Source organism: Diplotaxodon limnothrissa, linkage group LG4 (assembly GCF_057381915.1).
Source record: "Diplotaxodon limnothrissa isolate DT_005_m linkage group LG4, D_limnothrissa_male_GT1.1, whole genome shotgun sequence".
Classification (NCBI taxonomy): Eukaryota; Metazoa; Chordata; class Actinopteri; order Cichliformes; family Cichlidae; genus Diplotaxodon; species Diplotaxodon limnothrissa.
The window spans coordinates 4,344,020-4,364,514 of NC_140599.1; the positions used below are offsets into that span (position 1 = coordinate 4,344,020).

Genomic DNA, 20,495 nt, shown 5'->3' on the forward strand with positions numbered 1-20,495 from the left:
TTTCCAAAATGTACTTAGTTATGACATTATTTAAAAATGACAACCAGCACTGATCAGGAGGAAAATCACAAACCCTTTTGCAGCCACTTCCCTGACACTCTGCAGCAGACACCAAAACCCGATGCTTCCCGCAGTCTCTCTCCAGATGAAAGTCAGTGTAAAATCAGCCTGTACAGCTGTTTTCCAACAGCAGTAACACTTTTTCATCCATGATCCAGACTCCGTAAAAAGGCAGTGAGCTGGAAAATGGATTTATCTGAATGGCTCTCTTCCCAAATACAGCTCTACCCACGGGCAACAGAGGCCACTGAGTGCACACGAGGAGGGACTTTTGTAAAGCTTCTTAAAGAGGAAGCTTTATCTAAATCCTGCAAAGAATAAGATACACAGTAAAGCACAGCTGATGGGTGACTGTATGAATATATGACAAATAAATCAATATTCAGATTTATGGATCAGATGCTTAATGATTTTCAATATTCTTAAAGGTACAATGAAGCACAGTGGGGATACAGTATTGATCAGCAATCAGTGCGTTGCTGTTGAGCTTATGCTTTGTGGCATGATGCATTCAGGATGCCGAAACAAAGCAGTATTCAGGCTCACCTCTTGCACCATTGTGTCAACTCTCCCTGGTCCTTTGTCCTGTGTCTTGTGGTATAACCCTCAGCTTATTCCACTAAGGTTACAACTTACAATTGTCTTTAATTACAGTTTGTTCAGTGAACAAAACTTTTTTTAAATTACCAAACTGTTGCCAGATACATTTCTGCATCCTGGTTGGTTCCCAGTTGGCCCAGCGACATCTTTTTTCCTTTCCTGTGGCCCCGTAGTTAACCTGGCAATGAGCAGAAGTAATTTTAGGATTTAAATGAGTGTAGGAGACTGAGGATGACACAAGCCTGTGTGTCAACAGCTGAATAAATCAAATCACTTTTATTGTCACATGTGCAGGTACACTGGTGCAGTACATGTGAGTGAAATTCTTGTGTGCGAGCTTCACAAGCAACAGAGTTGTGCAAAAATACAATAACATAAAACAAGCAAAATATAAGAATGGCTAAATCTAAGACTAATAAATATATGTACAATATATAATAGTATATGCATTACTGTATAACAGATCAGGAAAGCTTTTAAAAATTTTAACATTTGATTGTTTTACTTTGTTGAATTAGAAATATTATATTTAACTTATTATTGTTATTATTATTTATTATTTCAGGTGTAATTTATTAATTTTGTTTGTGGTATAGTATCTTAAAGGGTCAAAGCACCCCTCCAATAAAACCTCTGAAATATCGTCAGTTTCTTACTACAGTAAAAACATGTCTTTATATTCGTTTTTTGGTGTTTTCTCTCATAACATCTATTCCATAAATGGTGGTTTGGACACAGTTTAGAAATCTTTAAAGCAAGGGTGTCAAACATAAGCCCTGGGTGCCATAATTGGCCCGGCAAAAGCTCCATTCTGGCCCTGCTGCATTGGAAAACATGAAGGAGGAAAAATTACATTTTTGGACTTTTAACTGTTTAAGTTTTACAGCTTTATTTATTTATTTATTTTTACTAATGTTACACCAAAGTAATCAGGAAATAGATTTTAAAAAATACACGAAAGAGGAAAGTTCCTGTTTTTTCACTTTTTCACAGTGACTTAAACCCCCCCCCCCCCATTCAATTTTAGAGGCGAGTCACTGAGCTACACCTTCCAGAAGTTTTTCTAAAATTTGACACGTTTATTTCCGTACAGTTTCTTTATCATGTAGAAACATTGAGATGCTCTGTAGAAATTATACTTCTTATTATTTTAATGTATCTCAGGGCTTAAATATGCAATTAAACCTCTTTATGCTGATAGAAGATTAAAGTGGGATTTGCGTGGTCCATGAAGTAAAATCAGTTTGACTTTCATAAATTTTAATACACTCGTGTCTAATCTATAGATATAATAGATATAGATATAATTTATTTCGAACATGCAAATATAATTGAAATAACAACAGAAAAAAACAAAAAACAAAACTTAAAAATCATCAAGTTTTCATGAATATATCTTTGTCTACAGAATGCGTATGCTCGAAAAGGAGTAGATGAAGTTTACACTTTTCTTGTTCCTACCCCCTTATTTCAAATTTCATTGCTTACAAATCCATATCCAGGATTCAACATTATTTGATCATATATGGTTAACTATGTACAAGTCTAACACATTGAACATACACAAATAAAAACCATTTTCAGCACGTAAACCAGAACAACAACAAACTACATTTTTACATAAACGAATCACCCTGTCTATAACACCCGCTTAATCTCTGAGCTTGTTTTATATCTATGTGACAAACACCTTAATGAACACTTAAGGTTGGGTTACTCAGGCCTTGATCTATATAAAACAAAAAAATGAGGACACAATGAGACAACTCAGTCACTGAGAGGAAGATTTCTTATATTCATGCAATTTATTATTTTTGAACAATCATGTGAATTTTTGTATTGATGTACTTGTCTTGATTTCATCTGTACAGGTGTTCCACACACTAACTCCTCTGACTGTAATGCTCTGATATTTTACATTTGTCCTTACTACTGGCCTGCTGAACACAAGGATTCCTCTCAGGTCATGAGTATTTGGTCTTATTTGGAACAAGTTCTGAATGTTGTGGGGAAAAGATTTATTTGCTGCTTTATACATTGTTTGCACTTTAAATTTGAGAATATTTAATTTGATAAAAAGTGGATTTGATGGTTCCCTTGAAGTAGCTTTATTTATTATCCTTATTGCTCTTTTTTGCAGAATGTATATTGGATAAGTGTGTGTCTTATACGTGTTTCCCCACACTTCCACACAGTATGTCATGTATAATAGAACAATAGAGAGTATATAATGATGTTTGATTTATGAGATCCTTGACCTTATAGAGACTTCGATATTTTGCCTCTGATATGAGTAATGTGGGGAATCCAATTATTCATTACCCATATTATTTCAATTCTTTAAAGCTGACAGGACTTTTATTTTATTTATTTTATTATTTATTTATCTATTGTTTTAGTATTTTTCAGTCAAAAACGACATAACCCATCATGCAATCCGGTCCAGTACACGCCAACTTCCGGGTGGCGGGGCGTAAAGCCGGAATGTTTTGATTTTGAAGTCTTCTCCAACTTTAGCCGGTTGTTTCAAAGAGCAATTGTAAACGGACATCCTCCACAGACGGTTGATGGACGCTCTGCACAGGCACCGCTCACTTTATAAAGGAACGACTCCGCCATGGAAAGAAACATATCGCAAGGTATTGCAAGGTGTCGGAGAGCTAGTTAGCTAGCGTGTTGCTAACTTTTTCAGGCTATGACTCTAACGCTGCAGTGCGATATTTTCTTGTGCTTTTAAGCGCTGTGTAGACAGGCTAAAAAACAGTCGGGCCAGGCTGCTGGAGAAATACCGGCAAATGGGGGAGAGCCAGCAGTGTAGCAGCTCCGGGGCCTCCATCATCGTCCAGGAGGTGATGGAGGAGGAGTGGAGCGCGCTGCAGTCCGAGGACCAGAGACTGCCCTCACTGTGGGGACCTGCGGGCATGGCAGAGGTCTGTCTCTCCCAGCATATCCTCATTTCTTATTAGGAATGTCTTCTGTGTTTGGATTTCGTTTGTCTCTCATTATTTGGTCATTTTTAGCTGTTAATTTAGATAAAAATCTTTATAATGTGAAAACTGCTTTGGCGTTCACACTGTGCTGCATGTAAAGGCTTGATTACAATCACTGAGAGCAGACGAGAGCTTAGTTGGTGTAATCTGAAGGAGAACTGGTCTGACACTTTTCTTTACAGATGTTGGGTGTAATGAGGGAGTACGATGAACTGGCGGTGCTTGAGGAAATCCAGCAGGAGCTCATGTCTGAAGGTAACACGGGTATTTTCAGTGGAGATCCAGCCTGTGTGATCCTGTTGATTCTGAGCCTCTGTGTTTCTCTGTGCTGCAGAGATGTCCATTATTGAAGAGTACGAGAAGAACCAGCTGTTTGAGCAGCAGTACATATCATCTGTCGTGGAAGGAATGGATGAGATGCGTATTATTTGCCCCATATGTCACACGTGAGTTTGGAAATCAATCGCTTTAAACACGTGACAGCAACAATTGGTTGTTTCTCATTTCGCGATTTCTAACTGGGATTTAAAGCGGTCGACTTGCCTTAAAATGTTTTCTGTCAGAGCGGTCGCACGCACACTTTCTTCTTTGTCACAAATAGAATCTGAAGGCCATTTCACACCGAGTGTGTCATGAAACACTGACATGAAATTCAGAATTTTTGGCATGCGATCCTGTCAGTCAACCTGAGCTTGCTTCTTAATCTTACAGGAACAACTTGAACCTCAACAGCTTCTTTATCTCCTGCCCCTGTGGAGTTTATATCAACACTAAGGTTTGTCTGCTGAACTCTAATCTATTAAAAAAAACAACTCATTATGAAGGCTTCACTAACTTTAGAAATCATAGCTGGTTGGCACTCTGTTATTGTCCATGATAGCCTTATTTCTGTCAGTTTGCATCGTAAATTCAGTCTTTGTTCTCCTCCTTAATAATTTGACACAGTTTCGTAGGCCTGTGTGTTCTTCCCCTGTCCCAGCAGCCGTCTGTCCCGAGTTTAGATTTAGGCTAAAATGCCCCAAAAGTGACAACCTGCTCCTCTCTGTGTGTACGGGCACACAGTGCTGTGTCAGCTCGATTGCCTTAGTGAGGAGATTCCTTCACAGTGTATTCCCTAGCCTGTTCATCCTAACCACAACAATTATGGTTGCATGAAAAAGAACAGGCCATTATAAAAACTAAGCTTTTAAAATGATCTAAATACAACTACAGAACCTTGCAAAAGCACCTTTAGCTGCAATAACCTGAAGCCATCATTTCCTGTATTACCACCAGAATTTTGCTCTTAAGTTTCTACCACAACATTTCAGTATTTTTTCTTCTTCTGAGCCCTTCTGTTGTTGTTGCTGTTCTTGGATCATTGTCCTGTTGCATGATCTAGTTTCAGCCCAGCTGTAACTGTTGGACTAATGTCCTCACATTTGACTCTTCAGATGTGTGACTCTGTTACTGCAAGGCGCCCAAATCATGACCCCTCCTCCACTGTGCTTCACAGCTGTTATGGCCAAACATCTCCACTTGTAGTATTAAAAGGAATTTGTTCTTTTGGTTTTCCTTGTAGTTCCTTCATATGCAGCCTTCCAGACCTAAGCTGAGCTACTGTGTTCTTTTTAGAGACTTGGCAAACCTGCTGAGGACCAGATGTTTTATTTGAAAACTTTCTTATTAGAATGACTGTACGGACTGTCTTGATTTGAATAAAATAAAAATAGTGTACGTGGCTAAAATATGCTGAAAGCCTGTGAAGGTAAAGGAAGAGGAGAGAAAGTGGAAACATGATGAAATGTCTGCATTGTCCTTAGAAGCAGAGCATCACTCCTGATGTCCTGCAGCATCTTCTGGAGTCCAGGGTGTCGGAGCACATGGAAGACTGTCTCCACAACCCGGTGTTCTCTGTAGCTCCTAACATAGAAGGCTCTCCCAACCTCATGATAAGCTGCAAGGTATGGTGCCCGTTCATCCACACAGCTCGCACGTCAAGTGTCATTAACGTCTCAGAGTTTGAGGTGCTGTCGGTCTAAAACATCCAGATGTTCTCGTTTACTCTCACTTTAGGTTTGTGACTACCTATCCATCGTCCTGTGAACGCAGACGGCTGTCATGAGTGACTCCACTCGTGAGATTTGATTTTGAGTTTTTTGTGCTCTTTGTATATTTTATTAAATAAAGGCAATTTTGTATATTAAACGGATGATGACGTTTCTTTTCTTTACTTTTTTAGCTCGGTAGAGTCGAGCTCTGATTTTCTCACTTTATCTCAGTCATGATGAAAATAAAATCAAGAATAAAACAAAAAATATACACAATATATACAATTTAGACAGTTTAACATTATTACGCTTGTCTGAGTTTACACAGCATATCATAAATGGCAAAGCTGTCACTGCTAAACTTCACCAAAAACTAGGAGCAAAACAGAAACAGTGTTGGTTTTCTAAACAATAATCGTGCTTGAGTTTTACTTTTTTTTTTTCTTTCATGCTTGTAGAACAAAATGACTGGTTTTAAATCAGAAGTTAGTCAAACTGGTCTCTGCATATACAGCTACCACTGGAAAAACCCAGAAACGATTCTAATGGTCAAATCACGTCTTTATTGATATACTCAGATGGCAAAACTCACCGTTAAGGGTAAAGTGGAAGCAGTTAAATGTTGTCTTTATGGGGAAAAAGTTAATATTTGCACCTTTACTGTATGTAAAGGATGTAGCTACATTCTGCTAACTCCCTGGTTTGGAAAGTCCCTTTGTAAAACCTGAGTGGTGTAGTTTTTTGTGTAAATGAGTGCACTGCACGGTACCATCATTTAGAACATATAAACCATGCTGTGTTCAGTATGAGTTAAAACTGAAAATTGAGCCCATCAGCAAAGTGTTTATTGAGGACACTACTGTAACACGTGATGTGTTTTTTGCACAAGAGAAAGGGGTTTAAAGCCCCGTCGCATTGGTTTGAAAACTGGAATATGTGTCCATCTTTAATATACAGTCTTTCCCTTGCTGCGTAAAAACCCATTCCTCAGCATTTTAAAAAAACTTGTCACAGAAATGGCCTCGTTGAGGCTCTGCAGCCCCAGTCATTAACGCTCTGCATTAATGACTGGAGGAAACATGTATGTTAAAAATTGTTAAAACATAATTAACAAATGAGACAGTTAATGCTGTGCATTGCTGTTAGAGCTTAATATGCCGTGAAACTTTTCCAAGCGCCGTTTCCCAGCGTAGTACTGGGCGCGACCTGTAGAGGGAGACATTGTTCCAACCCTGTGAACGACCTGACCGGAAAACCACCAGCCAAGTGGAGCGGAGGCAGGCAGAGGAAAGATGGCAGCCGCGGCAGTGGCTGAGTTTCAGAGAGCACAGTCTCTTCTTGGAACAGACCGGAATGCCTCTATTGATATCTTACATTCAATAGGTAAATATATTCCGCAAAACGTGGCGCTAGAGAGAAAGTTATTTCACGAGTAGACACAGAGCCTTTTACTTTGCTCCATCAGTCCTGGAGCAGCTCAGTTAGCCAGGCTTGCTCTTTGCTCGCTAGGTAGCGGCTAAGCTAACGCGAGCTAGCTAGCTCAGTGCTGCCCGTGTCTTTTTGCCGACTGCTTTGCACAGTGAGTCAGCAGCAGCGGGCTAGCCGGCTAGCAATATACCGGCTAGCTTATTAGACAAGCTAATGTTAGCTACCCCGCTCATTCATTTGACAGTGACTTGGGTGACAGCTGGCTAGTTAATGTTAGCTAGCAGCTATCCCTTGTCTAGTCAGATGACAGGCCGACAAAGAAACTTAAGTGAAAATGAGTTTGTTGCCTAATATCACCGTCTTAATCATAACGCATGTCAGTGCGGGGTTGTGATTCTTTCTGTCGTTTGTAAAGGCTTAGCGGTTTAGTCGCCAATGCCGTTTATTGTTTCACTGTGACAGCTCCGGTATTTCGCAGCTTCTGGAGCCTCTTGGCTGCTCGCCACCCACCTCATTCCGCTCATGATAGCTATATCTTGTAGCGTTAAGAGACGGAGTGGTAATGGGACATCTGCATTTTCACTGTTTGTATATCGCGGTGATTCACGTTAACACGGATCAGATGACATCATCATTATGTGTGTTGTAGTGAAGCGGGACATCCAGGACAGCGACGAGGAGGCGGTGCGTGTCAAAGAACAGAGCATCCTGGAGCTGGGGGGGCTGCTGGCGAAGACGGGACAGGCCGCAGGTAAACACAACGCAGTGTCCTGATTTTTAACACACTGTTTATGATTTGTTTACATACGTTGTGAATGTTGAGCAGCTAGACCAATAGGAAACCAACTTTAACCAACTCTTGTTTGGGCGTCTTGATGAAACCTTTGAGCAAACTCCTGAAAAACCTGATCAAGTACGATTGTTGTGTGTCCTAGGAGTTTGTTCTGGTCTAGGGGTTTGGTTGAATCATCAGGTTTGCTAAGAAAGGTTCATAAGTGAGTGAATGAAGTGAACCAGAAGTTAGGAAAGGTGTTTCATTGCTTCCTTCATTACCCCCTTTAGTTATGGATTCACTGGACCACTGAAAGGCAAAGAGACTGGATGAAAAATTATATTTTTGCCCTCTCAGTGTGAGCAGGACTGGAATGACCAACATGTTTACAGGCTTCCCGGCTGACATGGGCAGATGCCAGATCTCTGGACATAATGGTGTCACACAGGTCACAGCTAGGTTTAATAAAACTCGCTGTTCAGGGAAGCAAATAGGCAACACTACTGAAGCTTGATTTAGGCTTCTGCGGGAAACAATTGGGTTCGAATTTTAATGTAAGCTGTGATGTAGATCTGATGCAGAAGTATAATATATAAGTGACGAAGACGATCATGTCAATGAGTTCTGTCACTTCCTAGTATACTGACAGGCCTGTGTCTTGAACACCCACAGCTGAATTCTGAACCTTCGTGAAATCAGCTTGCTATGAAATTGTTTGGTATTGTATTAAATATGATGGTGGTGGGCTCTGTAGTGTAAATGTTTACATTCATCTAACACATGACAGGTCCTGGGTTCGAGACCAGGAGGAGTTATAAATACCTGCGAGGGTTGTGTCAGGAAGTGGGAAGAAAATCACGTCAAGGATGTAGATCCAGCTGCTGTGGACGCAGCAACTGAAAGAAACTTCATTTGAAACGATAAAAGTGAAATTTTTGCCATGTTTTAGGGTGATCATTAATTAACTGACTGCTGAGATAATGAAAGCCTTTATAAGAAAAAAGTTCATGTGGCTAATGGTAGCAGAAAAGAGATTACGTGAGCAGCATTTCTTAATACAGCTGTTTGATTTGACTGCTAATGAAGTGGTATGTTTGAGTTTCCTTGTTTGTGTAACCAGAATAAAACACCGACTATGATAATATAGGCATTGAAACTGTGCTTTTTGTAGTTCGACATTGGGACAAAGTAGTTTGAACACTTCAGACCCACAACATCAAAATTCACTGTCCCCTATGAGGCTTTCTTTGTCTAAAGCCTTTAAGGAGAACCTAAAATCTCCTTCACATCTGTCATTAACTCCATGACGTTTTCACAATGAGGTCAACATAAGGTGACTGATTTTTGCCATGAAATCTGCCATGACTGATCCAGGGAAGAACATATGGAAGAGGCAAATGAAAGGAAACGTGCCAGGAGCTAGTAGAGAGGTGGGCTGCAGAGGCTTTGCAGGGTGCTCACTCTGCAAAGTCCTAAACCAACTGGGCCTAACAGGAGTGGCTAGGAAGAGCGCCTTCTGGTCTGTAGGTGAAGCCACAGAGAAGGCCACAAGGTGGCTGTGGATAAAGAGGACTGATCCATGGGTGGCTGCTGCTGGGATGCAGGCTGGGGTCTGATCAACCTTTGCTGGGTCGCCTGGGTGTAGGTGTCCGATGTTGAATGACCTGAAAGACCTGAATGCTGACAACTGCTGAGGACTTTAAAGGATCGAGTTTGTATTTTTATTGGCAGCAGTGAATGACACAGGCCATTCTTTTAAGTTGTCGGTTGAGTCCAAAGACAGAAAACATTGAGGTTTGTGACTTACAGATGAATCATAAGACATGTGGCTTTATTGAAATCTAAAAGTAACAGACTTAGCTTTTTCCTCCATTACTGAGAAAACAGTTTGAAGTTGCCTTTTTCTGAAATTGCAGTTTGTTTTTATTTGCCCAGATAAATAATTTTGTTCTATTTATCCTCTTCTCAGAGCTCGGGGGGCTGCTAAAATATGTCCGGCCCTTCCTCAACTCCATCTCCAAGGCCAAGGCAGCCCGGCTGGTCCGCTCCCTGCTGGACCTGTTCCTGGACATGGAGGCTGCCACGGGTCAGGAGGTAGAGCTCTGCCTTGAATGCATAGAGTGGGCCAAGGCTGAGAAGAGGACCTTCCTCAGACAGGCGCTAGAGGTGAGATGTGCTGCCGTTATGCCTCAACTGCACTGATCACTTTGTTCAGTGGCCGGGTCTTTACCTTTCACGTTTATTTGGGCGAGCAGTAACGCTCTGTGAACAGGCGGATGTGTTTAGTTCCCTTTTTTATTATAGTCTAGTCTTTTCTTGTGGGAAAGAAAAAGTGAGAAGGAAAAACTCCCTTTTAACAGGAAGAAGACCAGGATCAGGATTGGAAGACACCCAGAGAGTAATAATAATAACTTAATTTGTACAGCACTTTATTTTTTTACCCATGGGAACCTAATAATAACATATAGCAGAGCTACAAACTAAATCTCAATAATCTGGATTGTGAGCAGCAAAGGAACCCAGCTCATCACCCTTTACATATCCCAGGATGTTCTTATCAGCAGAAATTAACAGTTTTTCAGGTTTACATTCAGGGGGAGAAATAACCTCTCCTCTCTCCTCAGGCTCGACTCATCTCACTGTACTTCGACACAAAGTGCTACCAGGAGGCTCTGCAGCTTGGTGGGTGAAAATCTCCTCACATTTCAGTTTTTAATTTGCCTGACAAGACAAACCTTGTGTGTACAACTTGCAGAAAACATATTAGTGTTCTATAAAACTATTTTTTAAAACAGTTTTAGTCCTTATTTAAGGACTCCAGGTTTTCCGCCTGTCTGAAGAAGAATCTCACGCTGAGATCTGACTCTACTGCATGTCTTCTTTCTCCAGGCTCCCAGTTGCTGCAGGAGCTCAAGAAGATGGATGATAAGGCCCTGCTAGTGGAGGTTCAGCTGCTGGAGAGTAAGACATACCACGCCCTCAGTAACCTGCCCAAGGCCCGCGCAGCCCTCACGTCTGCTAGGACAACCGCCAACGCCATCTACTGCCCGCCCAAACTACAAGCAGCTTTAGACATGCAGTCAGGTACCCTTCGTAAAAGCAAGAAACAAATCAAAATGCGCGTCTGTGCAGCGTTGCCAGCTTGACATTTGTATGTGCTCACGTGTTTCCAGGGATCATTCATGCAGCGGAGGAGAAAGACTGGAAGACGGCTTACTCCTACTTCTACGAGGCCTTCGAGGGCTACGACTCCATCGACAGCCCCCGAGCCATCACAGCCCTCAAATACATGCTGCTCTGCAAAATCATGCTCAATGCGTAAGTGCTCTACATCACTGGGGCCTTTAGAGGTTAATACAGCTACTGGAAATACAAAACTCTGTTTCCAAAGGGGTCGCCATGCTGTGTCTGACATATCTGCTTCTCTGCCTCAGGCCAGAAGATGTCCAGGCCCTCATTAGCGGCAAGCTAGCTCTGCGGTATGCCGGCAGACAGGTATCACTCTTTGTTTCAACTTTTTATTTTACTTAAAATACAATAGACTTTGCCTGGAACTGTTATTTCTATCCTAGCCAGACTTCAAAAAGGATGTGGAGCTTTGGATTGCTCTGTGCATGGTCCTGTAATCCAGATAAAGATGGACTAAGGTCGTGTCCAAATTCATGGGCTGCATCCTCCTGAGGACCCGGCCTTCGCGGTCTACATGGGCCGGGTCCTCAGAAGGTTGGGTAGGCCGGAAGTAAACGGCCGTGAAATTGGACGGTCTAGCCTTCTGATTAGCGTCCCCGCTGTCTTGGTGGAGTTTAATAAACTCCGCCGCCTGCTCCTTGCTGTCTAAAATATAACGGTACACTGGAGTAAATTCTCGACTGTCTCATACTTCTGTTTAATCAGTTTTCTGTTTGACGTTTAGTCAGCTGTGTAAAAACCAAGGAGGAACCCACCTGGGGGATTAATAAAGTTTTATTTAATCTAATCTAATAACTTTAATCTCAGCCAAACCGATTTACTCACAAACAAACAAAACACTGAAAAAAGCCCAACAATAACATTTTTAGGTTGTCTAAGTGACTTATATATTACATTTAACCCGAGCAGCGATAGTCCGCGATGATCTGAAAATGATGTGCCGGGAGTTGTGCCGTTCTCGGCCGCATCAGTGACCCTCGAGCTCCCGGCTAGCTATCGAGCTGGTGGGTAGCAGACGCCTCTGAAAACGTCGAAGCACTTTTGCAAATATGGGATATCTTGATAAACCAAGCAGATATTTGATGTTTACACAACTACTTTCTCGCCTGAAAATATGTTAAAAGTTTATTTTGTGACCCAGAAAGATTAGTATGAGTAATTTTAAAACTTAGTAGCGGCCGCCATTGTTGGAAACTGGAGTTTGGCTGGGCCGCGCTATGAATTCTGGGATATGGTAGGCCACGAAGGACACACCCGACCCATCCTTCAAATTCGGGGAAAAGGAGGACGCATTTGTCGGCTGCATTCGGCGGAGTCTACGAATTTGGACAGCCTTCGGCGCGTCGCTGTGACGTAATCGGTCTACAAATGCGGCCTCAGGAGGCCTCATGAATTTGGACACGACCTTAGTGATGGGCTAGCATTGCTTAAGTCTGCTTTTGAATTACTTTCTTTTGGAGCCAGAAGTGACCCAGTTAACCGTGTTTGTGGTTGTAGCACAAACACATGTAAATAAGCCTGGTATTTGTAGCATCCACATGTTGCTGCTTAATCTCACCCCAGCTGAACACCTGTTGGAGGTTTTGGACCGATGCGTTTGCACAACAGCAAATGAGGGAATGTGTTTTGGAAGCATGACGTTCCATCCCTCCAGTAGAGTTGCAGAGACGTGATCTTCACTTTGCACCATGAGCTGCATAATATGCTGTGTGAGAATGGGCGGCCGTGGCAACAGTAACCATTTTACCCCAAATGGACGGCTTTCTGCAGGATTTACTGTATATTTGTGAACACTTGGTTGTTTTGTGTCCAGTATCTGTCAGTAAAAGCTGTTCGGTCATGTTGACTCTACTGTTATCCATCCCTCTCTTTCTCTCCCACAGACAGACTCGCTGAAATGTGTGGCACAAGCCAGCAAGAACCGGTCGCTGGCAGACTTTGAAAAGGTGAGTGTATGTAGAGTTTGATGACTTTTTCCTTGACATTGTGGTTAGTAGACTGGTTTGTGTGGGTTACATTTTCAGTTGTAATAATATTTGAACCCCCTCCTGTCATTTGCCCTCTACTTCCCCTCCCCAGGCACTAACAGAGTACAAAGCAGAGCTGCGGGATGATCCCATCATCAGCACCCACCTGACCAAGCTGTATGATAACCTGCTGGAGCAGAACCTCATCAGGGTCATCGAGCCATTCTCCAGGGTCCAGGTAATCCTCTCCAGTCACTTCTGACAGATATGAACATGGCTCATATAGAATAACAGCTACCTGTGTAGTGCGCTGATTACTGCTTAGTGTTTATAAGCACTCGTATTCTCTTCTCTGACAGATAGCACACATTTCCTCCCTCATCAAACTCTCTAAGGTAAGGTTTTGCTCTTGCTGGTTAGTATTTCATTTTCATTATGCACCAGTTGCCTGCTTTAAGTATTTCCAAAAGGTTTATATTGTGATCGCTGCACTCATGCTGTGTCTGTCTTGCAGGGAGACGTGGAGAGGAAATTATCACAAATGATCTTGGATTCGAAGTTTCATGGTACGTGTGAGCGTTTTTTGTCAATGAATACTTGGGTTGTGTACATGATATGGGTGGTGTAATGTCTTAGGAATGAAAGGATGCCACATGGTTTGATGGAAATAAAAACGATCAACCTACACAGGGCTGAATTCAAAGACACAAGTAATAAATGATGGAGTGGGCTTGTCCATTTTGCCAAAATGCCACAATAGTAGCTCAGAATGGTACTGTAGATGATGGATGGTGTCCAGCAGAATCTCCTCCCAGATCTGGACCAGGGCATCACTGAGCTCCTGGACAGTCTGAGATGTAACCAGAACATAATGTCCCAGAGGTGTTCTGTTGGATTTAAGTCAGGCCAGGATGGAGGCCAGTCAGTGGTATCAATTCCTTTATCTGTCAGGAACTTCCTGCATCCTCTCACCATATAAGGCTGGGCATTTTCGTGCACCAACAATAACCAAGGACCAGCATGGGAGTAGGGTCTTACACTGGGTCCAAGGATTCTATCCTATTGCCTAACAGCAGTCGGGGTGTCTGTAGAACTATGTGTGTCCCTCCATGGATATGCCTCCCCAGACCATCACTGACCCACCAAACTGGTCATGCTGAACGATGTTACAGACGGGATACGTCTCCATGGCTACTCCAGACCCTTTAACGTCTGTCACAGGTGTTCAGGGTAAACCTGCTCTCACCTGTACAGATTGCTATTGTCAGACCTTCCAATTCTGCTGTTCTACAGCAAATGCAAGTCGGAGTCCAGGGTGTCGGGCAGTGAGCACAGGGAAAACTAGAGGATATCGGGCCCTCAGGTCACCCTGACAAAGTCTGTTTCTGATTGTTTGGTCAAACAAATTCACACCTGTGGCTGCTGGAGTTCACTTTGAAGCTCTGGCAGTGCTCATCCTGTTCCTGCTTGCACAAAGGAGCAGGTATTGATCCTGCTGATGTGTTGAGGATCTTCTACGTCCCTGTCCAGCTCTCCCAGAGTAACTGTCTGTGTCCTGCAGCCTCCACAGTCTCATGTTCTTGAGACTGTCCTGGGAGACACAGCAAACCTTCTGACAATGAGGTGGCTGTAGCTCAGGCGGTAGAGCAGGTCATCTACTGATCGGAAGGTTGGTGGTTCGATTCCTGGCTTCCCCTAGTCTGCATGCCAAATATCCTTGGGCAAGGTAGTAACCCCAAATTTCTCTCCGACGCATCCATCGGAGGGTGAATGCTACTTAGAACAATGTGCTTGTGTGAATGGGTGAATGCACAAGTTGTGTAAAGCACTTTGAGTGCTCAGAAGAGAAGAAAAGCGCTATATAAGAACCAGTCCATTTACCATCCTGGAGTAGTTGGACTACCCGTGCAGGGTTCAGGTATCGCCTCATGCTACCAGTGGTGACGGTCACCTTAGCCAAATGCAAAACTAGTGAAAGATGAGAAAGGATAAAATGTCTTCCAGCTGTAAAACCAGTCCTGTTTTGAACGTTGTCTCATTGTTGCTGTTAATCAGCTGAAACTCTGCTACTTCACATCAATGTCCCACAAGTTTAACTGACTTGATGCTACAAGTGTTCTTTGATTCTTGAGCGAGGTATATAAAGTGGATATCTGATACACTAAGTTTTCTTTGCTTAAGCAAAGTCCTTGGGACAATATTTTAAGCTACAGGTAGAGTAGCTCAATAACTGTTGACCTTTGCATATGTTTGCATATATATAACAACTAAAGCAGTTTTACGAAAGTTTAACAAGAAGCCCGCAAATATTCCGATCAGCTGACGGCTGTCTATTTATGTTCAAACATTAATTGTCCCTGATCAAAGGTCTTTTTTAAAAATAGAATTTAATTGTGCAGTATGGTTTATAACGTTCACTCACAGTCCCAGTCCTGATGCAGGTCTTCTATACATCACTGTGTACGAGTGTTTTCCTCTTTAAATAATGATGTTTTGTGGCTCTTTCCTGCTTTCACTCCTTCCTACTCCACAGGTATTTTGGACCAAGGTGAAGGCGTCCTGATTGTGTTTGATGAGCCGGTGGTGGATAAGACGTACGAGGCGGCACTAGAGACCATTCAGAACATGAGCAAAGTGGTGGACTCTCTCTACAACAAAGCCAAGAAGCTTACATAAGGTGAGTCTGATTGAGATCATTCACATGCACTGTAGAAAGATGCTTTTACTTCATTCCAGCAGTCTTGAGCAGTGATGAAGTAACTACACAATAAAGTGAGTTACTCTCCAAAGTATGAATTTTATTTTAATTTCTAAATATTTGGAATCCATGAATCAGTAAAATGTGTGTCTGGCTCTGCAGATTTAAAGGAGGCCAAGAGCAATCCTGTAAAAATGAAACTTTTGTGGTGACTCTGACCTGTTTACTGTAAGGTATAGAAAACCTCCGTCAGCCTGTTTGTTACTGAATTAAAGATCAGAACCAGGGGTTCAGTTAGATGCCGCTGCCGTCTCTTTCTGTCACATAACTCGTATTCACCTGCCAACTGTGAGTCTGGGTGTGGTGTTTGCCTTCAGCATGATCATTATTGACTCACAGCGAGTTGAAGGTCCTGTAGTTAGCGGTTTAGTGTGAGTGTTTACTGCTTCACCTCCATCTCATCGCTGTAAACTGAGCCTCTTTGGAGTTTTGGACTGATGGACGACGAGATGAGATTTAAAGGTTTTAAAATGTGTTTTGACAGGTAAGATTGGGAATCGTTTGAGTGAATAGTTCTCCAGGATTTAATGATTTCATCAATTATTCTGGTAGCTGATGAAAATTGATTGAATAATTAATTAATGTTTTGCGGGTTTTTCAGTCAATACAGACTGATATGCGACGCAGCAGGAGAAAACACGGCTAAAGTCAAATATTTTTTGATGATTTCCTTTTTTTATGTTTCCTAAAATGAACAAAAAACCAGGTTTCATTTATGCATTTCAAAACACTTTGTACACGTCGATGTCAAAATAGTCCATTCTTTGAGTTATTGTAGTTCAGTAATAATACAAACACGTAAATACACACTTATAGAACGATTGTAAATTTTTAAACTTGTCATTAAAAACTGCTGAAAAAGCAAAAGTCACCAGTGTCACTAACTGCAGATTTATGCTTCAGCAGAAAATCTCTACCTCAAGCACCTTGAGACTACTGTTGTTGTGATTTGGCGCTATATAAATAAAGTTTTGCCTCATTGTGAAAACACACAGCGATGCAGACTATAACTATTGTTGTGTTGATTCCTCGTGTGTATTACCGGCTACTTTTTCACTGCAGTTTTTTAATTTATCACAGAGAGAATAAAAATCACTGTCTCAGTATGAAGAATAAGGATCCTAGCACTCATAAAGAATAACAAATGTCAGCAAATTCCTGGAGGGAGATATATGAAGAAGGTACACGGTGGTGTGGCTGCGCTGAGCCAGGGTTTCCTCCTCATGGCGTACAGGTTTGCTGAACAAGGACCTGGGTTTATTTGCAGTTTATTCATCAGAAGCTGTTCAAATGATATTTTTCAGACATATTTTTGAGAGATTTTTTGCACACAATGAAGTTAAGATTACAAAATATTTGAAGGTCTGCTTGTTCTTGATTGTGTTTTTTTGTGTGTGTTTGTGCAGCCAGGATTCTGGTTCTGTATCTTTAGCTGAGTTTTTGTGTACTGGGTCACGTGTGTGACAGGTTGAGCACAACTCCTGCTGTAACAGGTCCAGAGGTTTTATAAATGACTTTATCATTGGCACAATAGTATGTAGGTGACAGGTTAAAAAGCGTGTGTCCGTCCTCAATCCTTGTAGGTAGCTGTCTGATCCCTCCATCACCCGACGTGCCCAATCCAATGTTCAGCACGTAGCACAGAAAAAAGAAGAGCGGTTTCTGTCTGCTCTGTAAATCAGAAGCAGCTAGCCTGGTCCCGAGTGTGGTGTGTCCTGCTGCCTGTAAGGCAAACATAAACTAACCTCATCCTGGTGTCTGTTGATCATTTTTTCTGTCTTGTTTGTCTTTATGGTTCTTCTCAGAGTGACACCATCTGTCCTCCTGTCTGGAGTGACGTGGGCCAGTCTGACCTTTGTCGATTGCTTCACTTCAACCCGGGAGGGACGAGGGGAGAAGGATGAGGAGATCACAAAACACTCAACAACCCAGCAAGCAAAACAACCAGCTGCCCCACTGAAGATGACCCAACAGAACAGCAAACTGACAGGGTGGACTGCCCGCTCCTCCTGGTCCTCCCTCAGCCCTCTGCTCTCCCGCCCCTCCTGTCACTGTCTCTTCCTTCCAATCTAATTGGGGTTGATCAGACACAAAGTGCTCCTCCCTATGGACAAATCCAGGCACTGCGCCTTTCTTCTTTTCTCCCACCACTGATTTTTACTGTATGTAAAATTGGATGAGCCTCTTTTCCTTTTCCCTTTTGTTTAGTTTTTATTTTGGTTCCTGTTTCTCTCTGCGCTGGCCATCAGGGAATCTTGTAAAATACCAGTAAAGAATACATATACAGCACTTATACATAAATGTATTATAAACAGACACACACACACAAATGTTTGATCTGTTCTCAGAGTGTAAAAAAGGGTGAAGGTGGGTTGGTTGGTAGGTAGATCTGAATTCTACCTGCTCTGTTTAATTTTCCAGCCAACCCTGAAACCGAACATTTGAATTTTATCTGTTGTTGTGAAAAATGGACCCCGTGTTGTCCACAGGACATCAAACAGCCCTTCTTTCCTTACCACAACTTTTGCCACCCTCTCCCTTTAACGTTTTCACCCTAAGTGTGCTCATTCGCTCACTCACAAGGCATTCTGGGATTTGTGGACCATACAGGGAATTGCTCTTCTGTCCACTTGGGACCATGCCACAGGAAAAGGGGAGAACAGTCATCACACCATGCTGGGGTCTCCAATACCCCCTCCTCTCTCCTCCCCTCTCCTCCCCTCTGCACTCCCACCTCCTGTTTGTATATAACATTGCCAAGCGCCTCTGTTCATCCCAGGCCTGATGATGTATTCACACTGTTCCCCTTTTTTTATAATCCATAAGAACAGAGTATACCTTGCCACTGAGAGCTCGGTCAGTCACATGAAGAGCTTTTGAGGCTTAAGATATGACTTGATGGTGAACTCTGTGTTCTGAGATATGATGAGTCGGTTGTGCAGAAAAGGGCAGGCTTTGCTGAAGAAAATAAAGCTGTACATTTCTGGGAACTTAATTTTGCAAGGACTCAAAGGTTTACCATATATGACATAGAGAAAGAAAAATGCTAATAAAAAAGTCAAACCTGCAAGCGGTGTGCTTTTACAACACTGGGAATAATCACCCATTCACTCTTTATTGTTCCAGCAACTTTGGTAGTATGTTGAAAATGACATTTAACTTGTTTACTTGCCTGTAGTAAACTAACTGTCAAACAATGATATTGATAAGAACACAGTTGTTCAGTTAATTATAAGGGGAGTCTGCTGAGCATCTTCTGGGTGAGCCATGTAAAAGCTAGCATGTGAAGAAGGCTATACAATCAAAGGCAGTGGTTACAAAATCTGCTTTTACTAATTCCAATAAAGAAATGTATAATTAGCTAAAGGTAGCTGATACATTAATAGCAATGAATATGGAAATGGCTACAGTAGCTTCAATTCAGGTTGAATGTGTTTATGAGCAGTTAGAGAAAACTCGGTGCAAGCTCAAGTATATTTCTGTTACTAAGGAAAACCAGTAAATGGTTAAGATGTTTTCTTTAAAGCAAAGAATGGTTAACCAAGAAACATACGAATAGATACAGTAACAGTTTCAGGTTGGCAAACATGCATTCTAAAGGCGATAGTTAGCTAAAAGTAAAGACTAACTTGCTAACATAGTTAGCTAAAAAGAAACAAGTATGTGGTTTACATGTGTTCCTAAAAGAGGGAGCTTCACAGTTAAAAGTGTTAAACTTGTGAACAAATCCTGCGGTTATTGGTTAGAGGTAAGAACAGTTCTATTACATCAGGCCGGTTGTGAAAGCGTTTTCATTAAAAACCCCTGTAGTCTCAACAGCGACGCCTGGTGGTGAGATTCAGTGTTATTCGATCAAAGAGCCTGTGAGGGAGATGGTAATTTGTGTATGCAAAAAGCCAAATTAGCATTCAGTTTTTAACAAGCTCCCTCTGTTACTGCAAACTATAGCACTTTGTACTGTTTCACTTCAAACTGAGGTACTGCAAGGAAGCTTTACCATTATCCTCCTGTATTGTCTCTCGGGAATGTCACATGCACTCAAAACTTATAGTAGGTTTGTTGCTGGCCGTTTCTCTCCCCCCATCCCAGGCAGAGCAGAAGCCCGGGGCCCCACATTGACACATGTAAAAGAAGAAAACGACGAGCCTTGATTAACTGTAAATAACTCCCAACGTGTTCTTAAACAGCACCTGGCTCTATTTGCATTTAAATGGGAGGCAGCACTATTACGTTAATGCGTTAACACTCCTTATCGCAACACCATTACGCATAGTTTGGTTAGTAGCTACATATTTTATCTGCTCTGCTCACGGTTCTCTATGTTAACTTGAATATATTTCGAGGTAGATAAAATAAGGACTTTTGAGTAAGTCCTGCCAGCTATTTACGCGCTCTGGTGAAGGCCCTAGGAGAGGCTTACTGGAGGTTTATGTGGGGAAAAGAAGGGAGCCAGACAGGCGACAGCGCTGTCTTGGCCTCAGGGCAGAGGCAGGGAACGAGCAGGCGAGCCAATGAGAAGGAGACATCCACTCCTCTCTGTCCTGCTCGGCTTGGCTCAGTTCGGCGCGCCCTGTAATTAGGGGCTCTAGTTGGGTTGGGCGCCGCCACGGTGGACAGCCTGGCTGCTGCGTCAAGGGAGTTTGGGAACGCAAGCTTCAGACTGTGTGAGGAGTTTCCAAACAGTGCTGCTTCGGAGCTCAG

At 42.3% G+C, this 20,495-nt stretch overlaps 2 protein-coding genes across 2 annotated transcripts; both read left to right on the forward strand.

Moving 5' to 3' along the window:
* Nucleotides 1-3,133: 3,133 nt before the first annotated feature.
* On the forward strand, nucleotides 3,134-5,813 carry rpain (RPA interacting protein). The gene is made up of 7 exons (XM_085351976.1): nucleotides 3,134-3,299; nucleotides 3,399-3,590; nucleotides 3,833-3,905; nucleotides 3,985-4,096; nucleotides 4,362-4,425; nucleotides 5,453-5,593; nucleotides 5,706-5,813. Exons 1-7 carry the CDS (start codon nucleotides 3,228-3,230, stop codon nucleotides 5,733-5,735), a joined length of 684 nt encoding a protein of 227 aa, XP_085208102.1. The 5' UTR covers nucleotides 3,134-3,227; the 3' UTR covers nucleotides 5,736-5,813.
* A 1,150-nt stretch (nucleotides 5,814-6,963) lies between these two features.
* Nucleotides 6,964-18,856, forward strand: LOC146633068 (26S proteasome non-ATPase regulatory subunit 11A). Its single transcript, XM_085351977.1, has 13 exons — nucleotides 6,964-7,063; nucleotides 7,758-7,859; nucleotides 9,850-10,046; nucleotides 10,505-10,562; nucleotides 10,770-10,964; nucleotides 11,054-11,198; nucleotides 11,315-11,375; nucleotides 12,953-13,015; nucleotides 13,149-13,274; nucleotides 13,396-13,431; nucleotides 13,551-13,602; nucleotides 15,570-15,713; nucleotides 17,600-18,856. Exons 1-12 carry the CDS (start codon nucleotides 6,973-6,975, stop codon nucleotides 15,710-15,712), a joined length of 1,269 nt encoding a protein of 422 aa, XP_085208103.1. The 5' UTR covers nucleotides 6,964-6,972; the 3' UTR covers nucleotide 15,713; nucleotides 17,600-18,856.
* Nucleotides 18,857-20,495: the final 1,639 nt, after the last annotated feature.

What these genes read in the sequence shown, in the direction of transcription:
- rpain (XM_085351976.1), top strand. Translation starts at nt 3,228, where the DNA reads ATGGACGCTCTGCACAGGCACCGCTCACTTTATAAAGGAACGACTCCG. An exon ending in GGAAAGAAACATATCGCAAG is followed by an intron (nt 3,300 to 3,398) that starts GTATTGCAAGGT and finishes TGTGCTTTTAAG; the next exon opens with CGCTGTGTAGACAGGCTAAA. An exon ending in ACCTCATGATAAGCTGCAAG is followed by an intron (nt 5,594 to 5,705) that starts GTATGGTGCCCG and finishes CTCTCACTTTAG; the next exon opens with GTTTGTGACTACCTATCCAT.
- LOC146633068 (XM_085351977.1), top strand. Translation starts at nt 6,973, where the DNA reads ATGGCAGCCGCGGCAGTGGCTGAGTTTCAGAGAGCACAGTCTCTTCTT. An exon ending in CCAGGAGGCTCTGCAGCTTG is followed by an intron (nt 10,563 to 10,769) that starts GTGGGTGAAAAT and finishes TTCTTTCTCCAG; the next exon opens with GCTCCCAGTTGCTGCAGGAG. An exon ending in AGCTTTAGACATGCAGTCAG is followed by an intron (nt 10,965 to 11,053) that starts GTACCCTTCGTA and finishes ACGTGTTTCCAG; the next exon opens with GGATCATTCATGCAGCGGAG.